Raw genomic sequence first — 18523 nt, 5'->3', positions numbered from 1 at the left:
ATTGTACATAGTATATTAAAAGTGAACAATTCAAAAAGAAAATTAAGAAAACAATTCCATTTGCAATAGCCTCAAAAAGAATGAAAATACTTAAGATGTTATCAAGTAGTAGAAAGACTTGTACACAGAAAACTACAAAACATTACTAAAGTAAAGAAGACCTGATAAATGGACTGACATTCCATGTTCATGGGAGACAGCATTGTTAAGATGATAATACTACCCAAAATGATTTACACATTCAGAGCATTTCCTATCAAAATCCCAATGGCATTTTTTACAGAAATAGAAAAATCCATTCTAAAATTCATATGTAATTTCAAGGGACCCTGAATGGGCAAAACAGTCTTGAAAAGGGAAAACAAAGTTGGAAGGCTCAAACTTTCTAATTACAGAACTTACTACAAAGCTACAGTGATCAGAACAATGTTGTCCTGTCATAGGATAGACATAGACTAATGGAATAGCGTAGAGAGCCCAGAAATAAACCCTCACATACAGTCAATGGTTTCTCACAAGGTTGCCAAGACCATACAATGGAGAAAAGACAGTCTTGTCAACAAATGATGCTAGTAAAACTGCACATCTTCTATGTAAAGGAGTGAAATTGGAACCATACTTCACACTGTATATAAAAATTAAGTCAAAATGGACCAAAGACCTAAATTTCAGAACTCAGGGTATAAAACTCAAAAGAAAACATAGGAGAAAATCTTCACGACCTTGGATTTGGCAGTGGTCTCTTTTAAATGACACCAAAAAAATACAAGCACCGAAAGAAAAAATAGGTAAGTTAAATTTCATTAATGTAAAAAATTTTGTGATCAAAAACATCATGAAAAGACACACCACAGAAACAGAACTATTTGGAAATAATATATCTAATAAGGGTTTAATATCCAGAATGTATAAAGAAAACCTACAACTCAAAAAAAAAAAAACCCTACTAAAAAAATGGGCAAAAGACTCAAATAGACAAATGGCCAATAAGCACATGAAATAGCAGTTTCAGCAAGGAAGTCAAGAAATTGGAACCATGTACATTGCTGGTAGGAATGTCAAATGAAGTGTCCGCTGTGGAAAACAATTGGCAGTTCCTCAAAAAGTTAAATATAGAATTACCATGTGACCTAGCAATTCCACTTCACTCCTAGATAGATAACCATAGGAATTAAAGATGGGGACTCAGTCACTTATACACCGTATTGCATACTTAAACACATTCATAGCAGCATTCGTCACGATAGCCAAAAAGTGGAAACAACTGAAATATATCCATCAATAGATAAATGAATAAACAAAATGTGCTATAAACATGTAGTGGAATATATTTAGCCATAAAAAGGAATACAGTTCTGATACATGGTCAACATGGATGAACCTTGAAAACATTACATTAAGTGAAATAAGGAGACGTAAAGTATCAAATATTATGTGATTTCACTTAGAGGAGGTACCTAGAGTAGGCAAGTTCACAAAGACACCAAGTTAGAATAGAGGTTTCCAGGAGCTGTGGTGGGTGAGGGAAATGTTTTGACTTAATGAGTACAGAGTTTCTTTGGGGCTGATGAAAATGTTCTGGGAATAGATACTAGCAATGGTTACACAACACTGTGAATGTGCTTAATGAAATGGTTAAAATGGTAAATTTTATTATTTATATTTTAACTACTTTTTTTTTTTTTTTTTTACTTTTTCATTATACCTAGTGATTTAGGTACATAAATTTCTATTTTACAAATAGAGATGGAAGGAAATATGAAGGCTTGAAAAAAATTATGAAACTTTGTGATTATATTATTTTGAATAAAAATAAAGCTCAAATAAAAGATTTTCATTTTTAGCTAATGGATATTCATTAAAAGAAAAGAAATTTTATGTCACATAGCTTCTCAGACCAACAGATGGTAAGGAAATGTAGGTAACCCTTCCCCAGAATTGGAAACAATATTTTATTTAAAATTATTGATTAATAATTTTTTAAACTTTCCAATTTACACAGGAAAAGCTTTTCAGAGAGAGAGTTGGTTTACTGTAACTGTGCTAAGGCATTTTGAATACTTTTATTTTCTTGTAAAAATTTTCTAGATTTTAATGAAATATTTTTTTTATTTTTAGCTTGACAGGGCCAATTCTCTGTTAAACCAAGCTCAACAACCTTACCGGTATCTCATTGAATCGGTGCGTCAGAGAGATTCTAAGATTGATTCACTAAAGGAGTGTATTGCACAGCTTGAGAAAGATGTCAGGTAAACCATCTACAAATCTTTTATTTGAATAATAAAAGATGTTGTAAACAATGCTGCTATAGATGAATTTGGTTTGTATATTGTGAAGAAAAAATTTTTTTAAATTATGGTGGTCTTAAATGTAATGAGTATTGAATTTCTGTTAGAAAAACTAGGCCAGCCCTGGCCAGTTTTACTCACTGGTTAGAGCATCGGCTGGCGCATGGAGGGATTACGGGTTCAATTCCCAGCCCCAGTTTGGGCGCATATGGGAGGCAACCAATCAATGTGTCTCTCTCACATCGGTGTTTCTCTCTCTCTCTCTCCCCCCCCTTCCACTCTCTGTAAAAACCAATGGAAAAAATATCCTCAGGTAAGGATTAAGAAGAAAGAAAAAAAAGAAAAACTTGTTCAGCTCACATTAGGTGTTCATATTCCACTTTATGGTCAGAAGTTTTAGCCTGGACGTAAAAGTGCTACACTTTTAACAAAGCACTCTGCCCACATGACAACTGTCCTCTCCTTGATCCCCTCGGTATCTTTAGTGGTTGCAAGTTGACCGAAGGGAGAAGAGGAATACAACCAGATGCTATTTGTGAAGTCAACATTACTTTTTTAAACACAAAATGTATACGTTTACTTCAATTCATATTGACTTCGCCAAGGAATTTTTAGGCTTTTCTTCCCTGGAGTCTTTAAGTAACCCAGGAATTAACCTAATTGTAAATAAATAAATTTATTTCACTTCCTTAGATAGAAGTTGTTTTCATACATGACACCTTATCCATAAAACTAGCTCCATTTAATAATTATGTAAATTGTTTACGTGCTCATCTGTGTGATCATTTTAGTCTTTTTAAATTGCAGTTAAAGAATGATGCTCTACATAAAGAGGTTTTAACTTGTGGATGGTTGGTTGATTGGCTTGTTATTAGATTGGAAGATTATTAGAATAAATTATTCTGATATGCAAGTTACGCACCTATTTATAAATGTTGAAGCAGAGAATTAGATGGGAATGGAAATTGTTAAATTAAGGAATTGGAAAACAACATGGAAAAGACAGTTATTAAATCCAGGTTTCCTGCCCAGCCAGGCGTGGCTCAGTGGTTGAGCATTGACCTAGGATCCAGGAGATCGAGGTTCGATTCTTCGTGGCGGGGCGTGCAGGAGGCAGCTGATCAATGACTCTCTCATCATTGACATTTCTATCTCTTTCTCTCTCTGAAATCAATAAAGATATATTTTAAAAATAATAAATAAATCCAGGTTTCCTAAGGTATATAACTAAAAATATAAAACTATTGGTTATTAACTCCAAAGTATGAGTGTTTTGTTGTTGTTGTTGAATCAGAATAATTATCTTCTCTCATTTCTACCCCAACCAAAATAATTGGTCCAGAACTTTACTCCTGGTATAAATTTTTTGATGATTTGATGAAATAATTTAAAATCACATTTATGCTCTAAATGTCAACATAAATAATTTATTTCTAGATTGAATTTAAAGTTAAAATTATATGTAGAATATATATAAACCAGCATTAATAAATTAATCAAATGAATTTATTAAACAGTTGTTCTCTAAATAGCTATTGTGGGCAATAGATTCTGTTTTACCATTTACTGGGTACCTGGTTATCTTAGCAGAACTGAGAAAAGAACCCCAAATAAAATTTTTTCTTTCTGTGCTGTATCTGTTACACTTGAAATTTTGTATTGAGTCATTTTACCTTTGTGATCTTGGAGTGGGCTATTTAAAAAGCCCATGGGGAAAAATGCCTCTTTCACAATTACCTTCAAATACATGTATTTGAATTTTTATCTTAGATAACAATTTAAGAATTAAGATAGCTGAAAATGTTGAATATAGAGAAAAATAATAGATGACTAGAGAAGAATATTATAAAGATGAGCAAATTCAATCCCAGAGAAATTAAGAAACTTTTCCTCTAAGAACAGAATACTTTGTGGTGGGGCCAAAATTTGCATCCAGATCTGTCTGCTTTCTCATTCTGTGCCTTTAACCATTATGTTATGCTGCCTCCCTATGTTCCATTCTGAAGAAGGGATAATTTTTCATTAACTAATATAATTAAGGAAGAGAAGCAAAAAAGTAGTGTAGAATAATGGTTAAAAGGGCATTAATGAATTGATAATTATTGAAGCTGGATGATAGATACATGGGGATTATACTGTCTCTCTTATTTCAAAATATTTCATAATAAAGTTTAAAAAAACAAACAGGTTTTAAAGGGAAGTACAGGCTCTGCAAATAAATTGTGTGGGCTCAAATCTAGCTCAGTACTTAGGTTTAAATTGGAGTAAGTCATTGGAACCCTCTAAACCTTCATTGTTCAGTAGAACTTTGTGTAATGATAAAAGTATTTTACATCTGTGCTGTCCAATATGATAGCCACTAGCCACGTGTGGCTGTTGAGCATTTGAAGTTTGGCTAGTGTTACTGAGAGACTAAATTTTTTATTTTATTTAAATTAAAATAATTTTAATTTCCACTTGTGGCTAATAGCTATGGTATTGGACAGTATAGCCATTTTTTTATCTGTAAAATGAGGTTGGTACTGACAGCACCTAATTTATATGATTATTCTGAAGATTAATTAAGTGATATAATGTTTGTAATGTATATATCGCTGTGCTTATGCATTATAAAGGCTTTACAGATGTTTGATATTATTAGCATTTATCTTACATTTAACAAATTTTTTATCTTTATTGTTGAAAGTATACACGTTTCCTTCCCCCTACCATTGACTCCCTCCACCCCGCTTAACAAGTTTTTATGTTGAAATTACCTTATAAATGAGAAATAACATTTCTCAAAATGTGTTCACAGGACTCCTTTAATAACAGCAACAATGATCATAAAATCTCTGCCAGTTATGGAATTTACTACAAAAAAAAAGTGTGCTAAACATCTGAGTCCTTTAAAGCTATGTATGATATTTCATAAATTTATTGTATGATATTTTAGTACATTTATTGTGTTTATAAATTTATTTAATGATATTTTATTACATTCTGAATTAATATTTCATAGAATATGAAAGCTTGCTCTTAAGCAAAGCAACTACCTTTTAGGTGGAAAATTAAGCTGCTTTCAGTAGTTTCATTATGGCCTTTGAGATGCTGTAGGTGTACCGTGATGACATAAATGAAATGATGTCATGCCATAAAAAAACCCAGTCAACAAGTCTGATACGACAAGATAGGTCATAGTTCTTCTATCTAATCACCCCTACTCTGAGCTGATAACATTTCAAATGTAGTGGAATTATCCTGGGCTTTTAATACACATCAGCCAGGTTTCTTTTCTCATGGTAAATGTGTCTGTAAAATAGAGATATTAATGTGAACATCAAGGGGTAGTTGTGAAAATTAAATGAAGTAACATACAAAGCATCTGGCACATGGAAGAAACTTGGTAAATGTTTCTTCCATTTGTCCTTCATTAATTCAAAATTTAAACATTAGATGACCCCTCCAAGAAAAGATTACTAAGAGATTATGTTCCTTAAAAATTCCTATTCCTCTTTGCTGGCTGTTGATTTTAATAGTAAAGAATATTTATATTAATTTATTGTTTTTTAAAATTTTTCTCCAGCTTATACAATAAAATTCTTTAAAGAACTGAATAATTTTATCATTTTCTTAGAAAATAAAACAATACCACTATATCACACCCACAGCTTGCAAATTTAGCTAGTTATATAATGTAGTCAGTGTCTAGAAAGGTTAAAGTAAATATGCACTAAAATGAAATCATTATAAACATGCTTAAAGCTAACATTGAACTACTTTAAATTCCCCTATCACTAAAGTGATAATTTGTTCTAAAGGCGATACTGTTAATTCTCCTCCACCAAGCTACAAGGGACAGGCTGCATTATACAGTTTGATCTTAGTTCAGAACTGAAGGAAGCATGGAAACAAGAATTAGCATAAATTTTATTTCCTGTTGTCAGTTTTCGGTTTATTCATAACTAGCAGCTTAAGAAGAAAAGAGTACATTGTCAACTTCTTTTGTATGGCTAAGCCAGGGTATATTGATTCAGGAAGTTAAGGAACAAGATAGCAGGAATATGTTTTCATATGGCAGGTGAAATAGAGCCATAAACACGAATTCCTGAGTAATAATTAACAGTGAATTGAACAATTATGGGTGTAATATACCATTCATGATAGATGTGCTTATAAGGATATTTGTTTTGTAGTTGCTTTATGAGTCACATATAGAACCTTTATATTTTTAAAGGTTAGTTTCCACTGTTATGAAATGTGTCTTATGGAGACTGAACTTCTGTTGGGTAATTACATACATACTGGAAGAACACAGTATAGTAATCATCATATTTAGTTTTAGAAACCCACATGTGGAAGGCGGTCTCCCTTGTGGTTTAAGAGCATATTACGTATAGAGAAGGCTACGACTTTGAAAATATATACCCAAGTATTGTCTGTGGAGCCCATGCTGTTTGTGATAAAACCTGCAGACAGAACACAGTTGCTCTGTAAACCAATTTACCCACCCACCTTTTGTTCCATGTTACATGATAATTTCACTATTTAAATAAGGAATATTTATTCTGGAAAAGTTAAAGTCTACATATAAAGCATTTGTAATGAGTTATCCAGTTCAAATCCTTTAATTGTGTCAACATTCCATTCCTATTACACTACATTTTATTTAATGGACTTGTTGGCATTTGAGAGTGTGTGTATGTGCTGCATGTGAGTGTATGTACAGAGGTACTGTGTGTATGTGTGTACATGTACATGAACATTAACAAATATCTGTGCCTTGAAGAATTGTATTTCTGTTTACTGGATTATTTTAATTCTGAGAAATATGTTCTAGAGGAAAAATTTTTTTTACTTGTCCATGGAAAAGAATTACTTGACCATAAAAATGTGATTCCAGCTAAAAATGGATTAGAATTCTAGAGTTATAGAAATATCTGATCTTTACCATGCTTTGGGGGACTCTCCAGACCATGGCACTCAGGTTCTTTTCAGTCCTGTGGCTCAGGAGGATTTCTGACTCCTAACTCCAAAAGTCAATTTGTTTTCCTGCCAAGCTACATTTACCTTTATTGGCCTTTAATTATTGTTTTCCTCTGATGCCTGTTTCTTCATCTAAACTAGTAATACTATATAGCATTTATATACAGTTTTATGTGTTTACTGCTTTATATAATTATTCATTAGATAATTCACATGTCCCTTTGACATGCACAAATATCATTTTCCACTTTTACAGATGTAAAAACTGAGGTTCAGTGGAGGAGTGGACTGTGCCTTATACCACACAGTTGAGTCAGTGGCACAGTTGGAGACACAGAATTAATTGCCACTAGTCTTTCTTCTCAGAGAACAAACTATGATGCTTCCTTGGGGAAGTTCTCAGTTACTAGGAAGAAGAATGTGAGCTTTTTCCTCTTAGGTCATTGGAATTGCCAGTTTTTCCAGAATACCTACTTATAATACCTTGAATTTTAAAAAACTTCCTGCCTTACATTTTAAAAATTTGTAGAGCTTTCCATTTTCATTTTCTTAAAGTTACAATTTAAAACATCTCACCTATTTAGCAAAACAGTTATTAATTTTACCTTTATAGATTTTTGTTTTGACATTTAAGGAATTGCGCAGCTTAAATTCATTATTGCTTTTCTTAATTCTTGTTGTAGTGCTGGCTGAGTAGACTCATTCCAGTGGCTTTCAAAGAATAGTTCATTTAATGGTTCTAATTCATTTTTATATGTTGAATAATAAAACTCCAGACAATATAAGATAAGCCCCAAGTATTTATCTTTTAAAATACTATGTTCTTAACAATTAGGCTCCTCACCCTATCCTGTCAGAAAATAGGTCACATCAAAGGGAAATGCACAATGCAGACTTAGAAATTGAAGTTTGAACTAAGAATTTGGAGACAGAAATTGTTTTTCCAAGTTTACCACAGGCCAAATATCTGATTCATTTATCTAGCTCAGTTAAATACCTAGCAATTTAGTATGTGGTTAATTATAAAATATGTAATACTTCTGTTTTAAGGATAAGTGCTTTAATTTGACTTCCAGTGTGGATAGAGTTTCACTATTTTGTCCATACAGACTTTCTCTTTGCCATTTCTATAAGTACCACTTTATCTTTTTACATTTCGAGAGTAAACAGTCATCTTTAAAAATACTAATTTCATGCCCCTACTAGGCAGGAAAGTATTCTCAGAAAGCATCTCAAGTTGCATTGTCAAATAACTATTAAAAGAAAAAGTCTATGTACAAAATAACTAGGCAATTCCTGGCCAGTGTGGCTCAATGGTTATAGTATCAACCTTGCACTGAAGGGTTGCAGGTTCGCTCCCCGCCCCAGTCGGGGCACATGAGGGAGGCAGCCAGTTAATGTGTCTCTCTCACATCAATGTTTTTCTCTCTCTCTTTCTCTCTCTGCCCCCCTCCCTCCCTTCCACTCTCTGAAAAAGCAATGGAAAAAATATCCTCATGGGAGGATTTTAAATAAATAAATAAATAGGCAGTTGATTAGATCAAACATTATAGTGGTTGGTCTGATATCTTTATAGGCTATAAATTTAGTTTATCTTTGAGGGGGGGCAGTGGATGAAGCGATTGACCAAAAAGAAGAAAAAAGAGAAAGAAAAACAACTCATGGATGCAGACAACACTGTTGTGATTGGGGGTGGGGATGGGGGGGAGTATGGGGGGATAAATGGTGATGGAAGGAGACTTGGGGTGGTGAATGCAGAATACGGGGTACAGAGGATGTGTTGTGGAATTGTGCACCTGAAACCTGTATAATTTTGTTAAGCAGTGTCACCCCAACAAATTCAATAAAAAGAAAAAAATCAATAAATAAAAAGATAAATACACTTTTTTAATTCAAAACATTAGATTTTTCTTTAGTCTTTTGCTATTTACTATTTGTTAATTAAATGTAAACCAAGAATATGACTTTAAAACTTGGTGTGTGTTTTTTTTCAGCAACTTAAATAAAGAGAAGTCAGCTTTACTACAGACGAAGAATCAAATGGCTTTAGATTTAGAACAACTTCTAAGTCATCGCGAGGTACTTTTTCCATTTTGTTATCATCTTTGCCGCTGCAGGGTTTTTTAAAGTCCATGTTGGGTTAAGATGATTGGATCCCAGTTTTCCATGTTCGTTAATGACTTTTCACACTTGCATCTCACTGTGACCTGGCCCTTTATATTCAACTTGTGGTACTTTATTCATGATTTAATTTATACTTTATTTTTATGTGTTAATTTTTATTCCTGGAATGCCCCTTCTTAACCCCTTATTGCCTTATTCATATCTGTCATTAAATTCCCATATTACTTAATTATTCTTTTTCTCTTTCTCTGACTAGACTATAAATTTTTTTATTGTATTTCTGTTCTGTTCATCATTTTATACCCAGTGCCTAGTGCACAATATTTGTGTTGCACTTTAAAGTTTATAAAGTTGTTTTTTCATGTGTTCCTCACCAAAAATCTTTTAGAGTTAATATAATGCCCATTTTATAAAAGGAGAAATGAGTTTTAGGTGGCTTGCCCAAAGACAAGTTAGTAACTTAAGAGATAACCACAGTTTTTTAAGTCAGACTTATTGAAGTATAATACACATACAGTAAAATTTATTCTTACCATACATTTATATGATTTTTTTTACTAACTCACACAGCTGTGTAACCATCACCACAATTGGTACATAAAATAGTCCCATCACCCCAGAAAGCTCCCTTGTGCCCCCTTTGTAGTGACCCTTTTCCCCAAATGAAGTCCCATGATCTGTTTAAGTCATTTGTTCCTTTTTCTTACCAAGTAATATTCCATTGTGTGGATGTAGCAAAGTTGTTGTGTGTTGTTTTGTTTTTTGTTTGTTAATCCCCACCCGAGAATTTTTTTTTCCATTGACTTTAGAGAGAGTGGAAGGGAGGGACGGGGAGAGAGCTATCGATGTGAAAGACACACATTGATGGGTTGCATCCCGCACACACCCTGAATGGGGGACCAGGGATTGAACCTGCAACCCAGGTACATGCCCTTGCCCAGGAATCAAACCCATGAGCCTTCAGTGCAAGGGCCAACATTCTAACCACTGAGCAACACCGGCCAGGGCTGTACCAAAGTTTTTTAATCATTCGCCAGTTGATGGACATTTGAGGGCATCTGTAAATACAGCTGCTGTAAACAATTTGTGTGTGTGTGTGTGTGTGTGTGTGTGTGTGTGTGTGTGTGTGTGTAAAAATAAGTTTTCATTTCTCTTGGTAAATACCCAGGAGCAGGATTACTTGGTCTTATGGAAAGTGTATGTTTGACTTCATAAAGAACCGCCAAACTACTTTCCAAAGTGACTGTACCTTTTGCATTCCCACCAGCAGTGAGTGAGAGCTCCAGTTGCTCAGGATCCTCACCAGCAGTTGGTATTGTAAAACCTAGGTTTTTAATCCAATGCGTTTTTTCCACTGAACTATCACTGCCTTGTCTTAGCCATGTCTTTACCATTTTGTTATCCTAATAGAGAAAGAAATGCTCAAAACATATCATTGGTTTATGAGTATCCTGAAGACATTTTTCCATTCTGGGAAAGATATACCAGATATTTGAGAAGAAATTCTTGAGAGAGATGAACTTGGGAATATTACTGGAAACACGTCAAAGGTGCATATTCTAGAAATTGTGGCAGGAAATTGGGGGATTGTCTCTATCTTAGAAATGGTTTTGGAGTGAGTTCCCTTAAAGATGTATTTTATATGATGGGTGAAAGGGATAAGAAGGTGTCCCTGGACTAGATTTTAGAGATGACTTTTAGGTAGATAAGTAGGTCTAATTATAGGTTACAGACTAGGAAAAGCTTCTCTTGAAGATATTTATACTTTTTTCTGACTCAAACATTCCAGGCCTTATGTACTGTCACTTATGTCCTAGGATTCTGCCTTCAAATAATTGTTTCTTCACTATGGAAACATGATTCATTCACTATGTAGATTTTCACAAATGTGTTTAAAATGAATATTTAAGAGAGACTAACTACAGGTTTCCATTTAGTCACACCAACTTTTTTTTTTCCATAAAGCTGCATAATAAGTATGTTGTTCAGAATGGCAATTTGCATGTGCTTTTTAGAGAATTAGGCTAGACTCTGAAGAATATATGAGCAACTATAGTTTATAAATTCTGTACATCACACTTGGAATCACATTATTCATGAATCTAAACAAAAACTAAAAGTTTTACTCAGTGGGTTGAAAATTGAATAGGTTTATAACAAAATGTTTAAACAAGAAAATTAAATGCTAGCAAGATGAAACTACTCATATAAATTGCCACTGTGGTATGGAGTCAGTGCAATTCACATGGATACGTATCTAATTAAATAATTGTCAGTTAATTTTCATGTACTTGATAATATCTTCATTTTGGCAATTGTATTTTAATAATCCAACTTTATGATTTTTCTTAATGCCAAACATCTTTTTTTAAAAAGTAGCTTTTTTCCTTTATAAAGCAAAGTAAAAGTTTTAAAAAAACAAGTCCGAAACAAGTTTTCAGTCTCTTTCTAAGAAACAGTTTAATACCAGCTTGCATAGTGTGTGCAGATGCCAAAGCAAGTGCAGACTGCTTTTATGGAAACAGACAGCCATTGACCCAGGGAGGTGCTTGACCCGTCACTTGACCATTCACTTGATACAGAGCCTGCAGGATTCATTTATTCATTTCATAGCTTTTGAGGGTCAAGTGCTCAGAGTAGCCAGTAGGTACAGTTGGATAAGAATAACTATGATAAATATAATTTTTTGAAAGTGACAACCAGGGCTGAGACTAAAGTGAGGCAAGCAGGGCAAATAGGGTCCAAGGTAGAGGAGGTGTCCACTCTCAGAGGTGTGCACGATACAGGGTCAGCACCTGACAGCTTGCCTTGCCCTGGTCAAGATCCTGGGGAAATTATCTAATGAGTCATTGTTTTAATCAGCTGAATATTCTCTGTTTAAATTAAATAAGCGATTCATAAAGAGACATTTTATTTTATTTTTTTATCTTTATTGTTGAAAGTATTACCGATGTCCCCCCTCCATTAATCCCCTCCACCTTGCATCAGACCCACCCCCAGGCCTTGGCCACACTGTTGTCTGTGTGCTTGCGTTATGCATTTTTGCATATAAGTTCTTAGGTTAATCTCTCCCCACCCACTCCCCCACCCCTGCCTTCCCTCTGAGATCCCCCAGTCTGTTTCATGCTTCTGTGTCTCTGGATCTATTTTGTTCCAAATGAACGTTTTAGAGTTATTTTCTGTTTTTGCATTGGACAGCTCTAACTTTTAAAGCAGTGTCATTTAGTTCTGATATGACTGTATATGGTCATGTAATATGTAATGAGATCACCAACTCATTTCCATAGTTACCAAGTATGTATTAAATGAAAAAAAGAAAACTAGTGGGATTCTAGGTTGACAATTTTAGGACATTAGGGGCATGGCCACAGGAGATTTTTATTTTCTTTATTAGTGTTAGCTCAAAACTATCAGTTTAAAAATAATTCATCTCATGTTAGGAGTTCACTTGTGATCTAAAGGTTTCTAAGAATGGTAAAATTATTATTGGCTTCCTATTCTATAGATTCTTAACATTTATTCATTCAAAAAATGGTTGTGGGTACTTGGAATTGTGAGTAGTATATTAGGTGATTTTTATTCTCAATTTTCCTTAGAGAAAATGTGTTAGTAATCAAGTATATTAAAATGTGAAGAAAATGGAGAAAAATAGCACTTTTTTAGGTTGTTCCTTAAGACTACAAGCTCAACTGTGATGGGTAAATATATTAGGTTAAAGGATCCGCACAACAAATTCTAAGAGATGTGATCATGAATTGAATTGAGATTTCCTACCTGTTTATATTGAATTGAGATTTCCTACCTGTTTATATCTCCCCATTTTAAATTGTCCTTGTACTCAGTGAAAACTTCACAAAGCAGAGTGAGGAGAAGGCAAAAACCTCTCTCCTGACCAGATTCCTTCCACGAAGGTACAATGTAGCGTCATGCCCTCTGCCTTTAAAAGATCAAAACAAGATCTAGTGTCATCTCTTTTTGTTTTGTGAAACTATTTAAGGCAGCCTACTAAATACTTCTATTTATATTACATAATTTAGTCTTTACTGCAGTCCACTGAGATAAATATCGTCTCCACTTTTACAGACGAAACTGATGCTGGTAAGAGTTAAGTGACAACCATGATTACATACTTACTGTCAAAACCTGAAGAAATACTTTTTTTTTTTAACCTGAAACAAAAGCTTGTGATCTTTCTTCTTGGTCCCATTTAGACAGAAATATCATGATAAACTGTTTGTTCTAGTTCCAGGAAAATTTTTGCCTGTGTAGATGAAGTTATATCTTTTCTATTTTGTCACAAAATGAAAACTATGTAATTTAATGTATTTCCTTTTTTCCTAGTTGCCAGAAAACTCAGAGCTGAATATCTATCCAGGTGTTATCTTTTTTTTTTTCTCTTTTACTTTTGATGCCTCAGAATAACTGTTTTTGTTTTATTCAAGTGGATTGTAGTCTTTTTTACCCTTAAGTGTCTTCATTTATACTAAGTCTTCTTAGGAGTAAAAAAAATGAAATATCAAAAATATAAACCTTACAGAATAGGGTTAAAAAGTGGGAAATGAAAATTAATAGGATCTTGTTCTTGGATACCAGCACAGGGCTTCAAAGTAAACATCCAGGGTTTTTTTGTTTGTTTGTTTGTTTGTTTGTTTGTTTGTTTTATATACATATTTTATTAATTTCAGAGAGAGGAAGGGAGAGGGAGAGAGAGATAGAAACGTCAGTGATGAGAGTCATGGATCGGCTGCCTCCTGCACACCCTCCACTGAGGATCGAGCCCACAACCTGGGCATGTGCCCCGATGGGGAGTCGAACCTCGATCTCCTGGATGCTAGGTCAATGTTCAACTGCTGAGCCACGCCGGCTGGGCTAAACATCCAGTTTTGATACAAGTAATGTGGTTCCTTAGAATGGCTTCTTTCTTGTTGAGCATACCTCTCAGGAGCCTTCTTGAATGGTTTTTGTTTTTCACCCATTTTATCTACTCATACTGCCTTTCTGAAACAAGATATGCTGATCACCTTTGGAAACTCTAATTCAGATTTTCTTTGTATGTGTTTCATCCTGTGTCCTTAGAATATAAGCTTGTGAGAATAGAAAAAATATCTTTAACCAGCTATGTCTGATAGAATACTGAGTATAATTTTAAGAAGCTGATGTAAAAACCCTTTTCTAACGTCGTCTGCAACTGTATTAAGTGCAGTGGTAAAAAGCGCCACTTAGGAGGCTATTCTAGTCTTCAGTGAGCGATGGTGGTGTCTTGAACTAGATTGGTGATGATGGTGTCTGACAAAGTGATAGGATTTAACTTTAGATAGAGACGGGTATCTTCTTCATTTTGAAAAGTAGAAATAAAGATTATGTTAAGAATCAAGTAAGTTTGTGATTTGGTAGTTAAGAATTTAGGGAGTCCCATCTAATGTCTGTTTTCTAATGGCAAGAGATGATAAGGTCAGAGTTTTGAGGACAATTTTCCAACAATGTTTATTTAACTAATTGTGGTCCTTTTCAGTCTTCAATAACAATTGCACTAGAAACTGTCAAGTAGAATAGTCAAATAGAAAGCTTTAGAAGCTAGCCTTTAATATATCCTTATTACTTCCCCTCAAAAATTGAAATTCACTCTGATAACTGATATTTTATCTGAAAAAGTACAGAAGCTCTCCTATACCAAAGAACTATTTTATTTTTAATTTATCTTTATTGTTGAAAATATTACAGATATCTCCCCTTTTTTTCCCCATTGATCCCCTCCACCCTGCATTCACCCTCCCCCAAGCCTTCAGCACACTATTGTCTGTGTCCATAGGTTACACATATATGCATTTAAGTTCTTTGATTAATCTCTCCCCACCCACTCTGCCACCCCAGCCTTCCCATTGAGATTCATTAGTCTGTTCCATGCTTCTGTGTCTCGGGATCTATTTTTTCCTCAGTGTTTTATTTATTAGATTCCACATATGAATGAAATCATGTAAAACTGAATCAGGAAGAATCAGAAAACCTGAATAGGCTAATAACAATAGATGAAATCAAAGCAGTAATAAAAAAAAACTCCCAGCAAACAAAAGCCCTGGTCCTGATGGCTTCACAGGGGAGCTTTCTAATTCTTTTAAGTTGTAGGGATAGATAGTTCATAAAAAAATTGTCTTGCTTTTTGAGGTAGGCCTGCAGTGCTGTGAACTTCCCTCTCAGGACTGCTTTTGCTGTGTCCCATAGATTTTGGGTTATTGTGTGTTCATTTTCATTTGTTTCCAGGAAATTTTTTACTTCTTTTTTTATTTTATTGGTAACCCGTTCATTGTTTAATAACATGTTTTTTAGCCTCCATGTGTTTGAATGTTTTTGAGTGTTTGTACTGTAGTTGATTTCTAATTTCATGCCATTGTGATCTGAGATGCTTGATATTACTTCAGTCTTCTTGAACTTGTAGAGACTGGTTTTGTGTCCTAACATGTAGTCTGTCTTTGAGAATGACCCATGTGCACTTGAGAGGGATGTGTATTCTGCAGCTTTGGGGTGAAATGTTCTGTAAATATCAATTAAATCCATCTGATCTAGTGTGCCATTTAGTCACTGCCTCTGTGTTGACTTTTGTCTGGAAGATCTATCCAATGATATCAGTGGGGTGTTAAAGTCCATGAGTATGACTGTATTGCTGTTGATCTCTCCCTTAAAGTCCTTAAGGTTAATATTGACAGGTCCTTATTTATTGCCATTTTAATTCTTTATGCCTATGTTTCTCTCTCTTTCCTGTTATTACAGGAGTCCCTTTAACATTTCCTGCAATGCTGGTTTGGTGGTGATAAATTCCTTTAGCCTTTTTTGTCTGGGAAGCTCTTTATTTCACTATCTATTTTGAACATTAGCCTTGCTGGATAGAGTAGTCTTGATTTCAGATCCTTGTTTTTGCATTACTTTGAATACTTCATGCCATTCCCTTCTGGCCTGTAGAGTTTCTGATGAGAAATCAACTGACAGCCTTATGGGAGCTCCTTTGTAGGTAACAGATTGCTTTTTTCTTGCTGCCTTTAAGATTCTCTCTTTGTCTTGAATTTTTGGCATTTTAATTATGATGTGTCTGGGCGTTGGCCTCTTTGGATTCTTCTTGCTTGGGACTCTGTGTGCCTCCTGAACTTGTTTGACTTTTTCCTTCACCAGGTTAGGGACGTTTTCTGCCATTGTTTCTTCAAACAAGTTCTCTAACCCTTGCTTACTTTTGACCTCCTCTGGCACTCCTATGATGCGAATATTGTTACATTTCATGTTGTCCCACAGCTCCCTTAGACTGTTCTGTTTTTTAATTGTTTTTTTCTTTTTGGATCTCTGATTGAGTGATTTTTTTCTACCCTGTCTTCTAATGCACTAATCTGATCCTCAGCTTCCTCTAATCTGCTGTTTATTCCTTCCAACGTGTTCTTTATTTTTGTTATGTCATTCTTAATTTCCTTCATAGTTTCCATATCTTTTTTCATGCTGGTGAGCATCCTTACAATCAGTATTCTGAACTCTATATCTGATAGATTGCTTATCCCTGTTTTATTTAGCTCTTTTTCTGGATAATTCTTTTGTTCTTCATTTGGGGGCTCGTTTTTTTGTCTCCCCATTTTGGCTGCCTATTTGAGTTTGTTTCTATGTATTAGGTAGGCCTGCTAGAACTCTCAGTCTTTTTCAACAGTCTCTGGTGCAGGCCAATGTCAGACACAGTTTGTAACTGGCCTTGAGTACCCTGTTTGGAGCTATCAACAACTCACGGCTTGAGATCCCTTCTCTTGGGGCTGGGTGCATTTGGACAGGACCAAGACGCACACCAAAGTCTGCTTTTCCAAGGCCCAGTCCCAAAGAAGATCAGGCAAAGACTCAAAGCACTCTGAATTCTGCCTCTGTATGCAGGCTGGTTAATCTCATTTTCTTAATGAGCCTCAGGATGTAGAAACTCCACAGGGTAGGGCGAGAGATTTTCCAGCAGGGTGGGGCAAGTGCTTCCCCCTCAGGCAAAAACTGCTTGGAAGGTAAATGTCTGCCTTTGAAGTATGGAGGAATGACTCAGCAGAGGAATCCAAAGAAGTGTTCTCTGAGCTCTATCTCCAGAATCCACAACCCTAGATTCTCCTCACACAGCTCCAGTCCACTCTGCCCTCCCTCTGCTGGAGCCCAGTGTGAGTGGCTGCACACGAAACTTTGTGTGTTGGCTCTTTAAGAGGGTGCCTGCATTTCCAGCAGTCTCTCCCTGGCAGACAGAAACCCGACTGCTTTTCACAGGCATCTTTCTCAGTTCATACTCTTGGCTGTGAAGCCCAGCTTGGAGTTTAGGCCCCAGAGTCCTCAGTGGGAACCCCCACAGCTGAGCTATCCCTCCTGACTTTTCAGCTGCTGCCTGTGGGAGCCCAGCCAGCCCTCTTGCACCTCCATACTTCCTACCAGTCTCTATGGGGTCTCCACTTTTCCTCCTTGGTTATGAGGGTGCTCCCCAGCTCATCTTCAGTTGCAGTTGATTATTCAGGATGGCTTTTCTATATTTTAGTTGTAATTCCAGTTTCTTCCCGGGAGAGTGTCAGTGTAGATTCCACTCAGTCCATAGCCATCTTTGATCTTCTCCCAAAGAACAATTTTAAAGAACTATCTGAAAGTAGCCAATAGGAAGTCATGTCTGAAAAGTTTGTCTGGAATACAGCTACTCCTAAAATCCTGGACATGGTAATTGTAGCCATGGTAACCTCTATGGGTATCAAGCCTCTAAAGAATAATATGTATTTGTGGAATGTAAGATCTGTTTCTAAACCTGGGAGTCTTCTACCCTTTCATTCAATGCTCCTGCCCATATCATCTCTCAGGGTCCACACAGGCATTATAACCAACCACTGCTTACTAAGTTCCTTGAATGGGCAGGCCCCACACTTGCCTAAGTGTTGGACTAACTTCCACTGTTCCAGATAACCTGCCTCTTACTTCAGTGTGTGTCACTTAACAAAAAGAAAACAAACCCTGCAGTTAGCCAGGTTTCTTAAAAGTGAAGTCACAGTATAATTATCATTCTTTTATGGTATGTTTATGTTCCAAGATTCTAACTCATATGTTCTTTGTGATTTCTCGGAAAGTTTCAAGAACATTTCAGTATCACAAGTGTCCCTTAGGCAATGTACTTC

General features: G+C 35.3%; 1 protein-coding gene across 2 annotated transcripts in view; it reads left to right on the top strand.

Annotated features, from left to right (window-relative positions):
• Window positions 1-18523, top strand: part of PIBF1 (progesterone immunomodulatory binding factor 1) — a 159799-nt gene that overhangs the window by 119339 nt on the left and 21937 nt on the right. For both annotated transcript variants that reach the window (XM_016216463.2, XM_087814302.1), the window contains exons 14-15: window positions 2119-2249; window positions 9248-9332. In XM_016216463.2, coding sequence (XP_016071949.1) covers window positions 2119-2249; window positions 9248-9332 — 216 coding nt within the window. The remainder of the gene's footprint in view (window positions 1-2118; window positions 2250-9247; window positions 9333-18523) is intronic.

Source organism: Miniopterus natalensis, chromosome 2, assembly GCF_054644295.1.
Source record: "Miniopterus natalensis isolate mMinNat1 chromosome 2, mMinNat1.hap1, whole genome shotgun sequence".
In the NCBI taxonomy this organism is placed as follows: domain Eukaryota; kingdom Metazoa; phylum Chordata; class Mammalia; order Chiroptera; family Miniopteridae; genus Miniopterus; species Miniopterus natalensis.
Note: the sequence above shows the minus strand (reverse complement) of the source record. Positions and strands in the feature narration are given on the sequence as shown.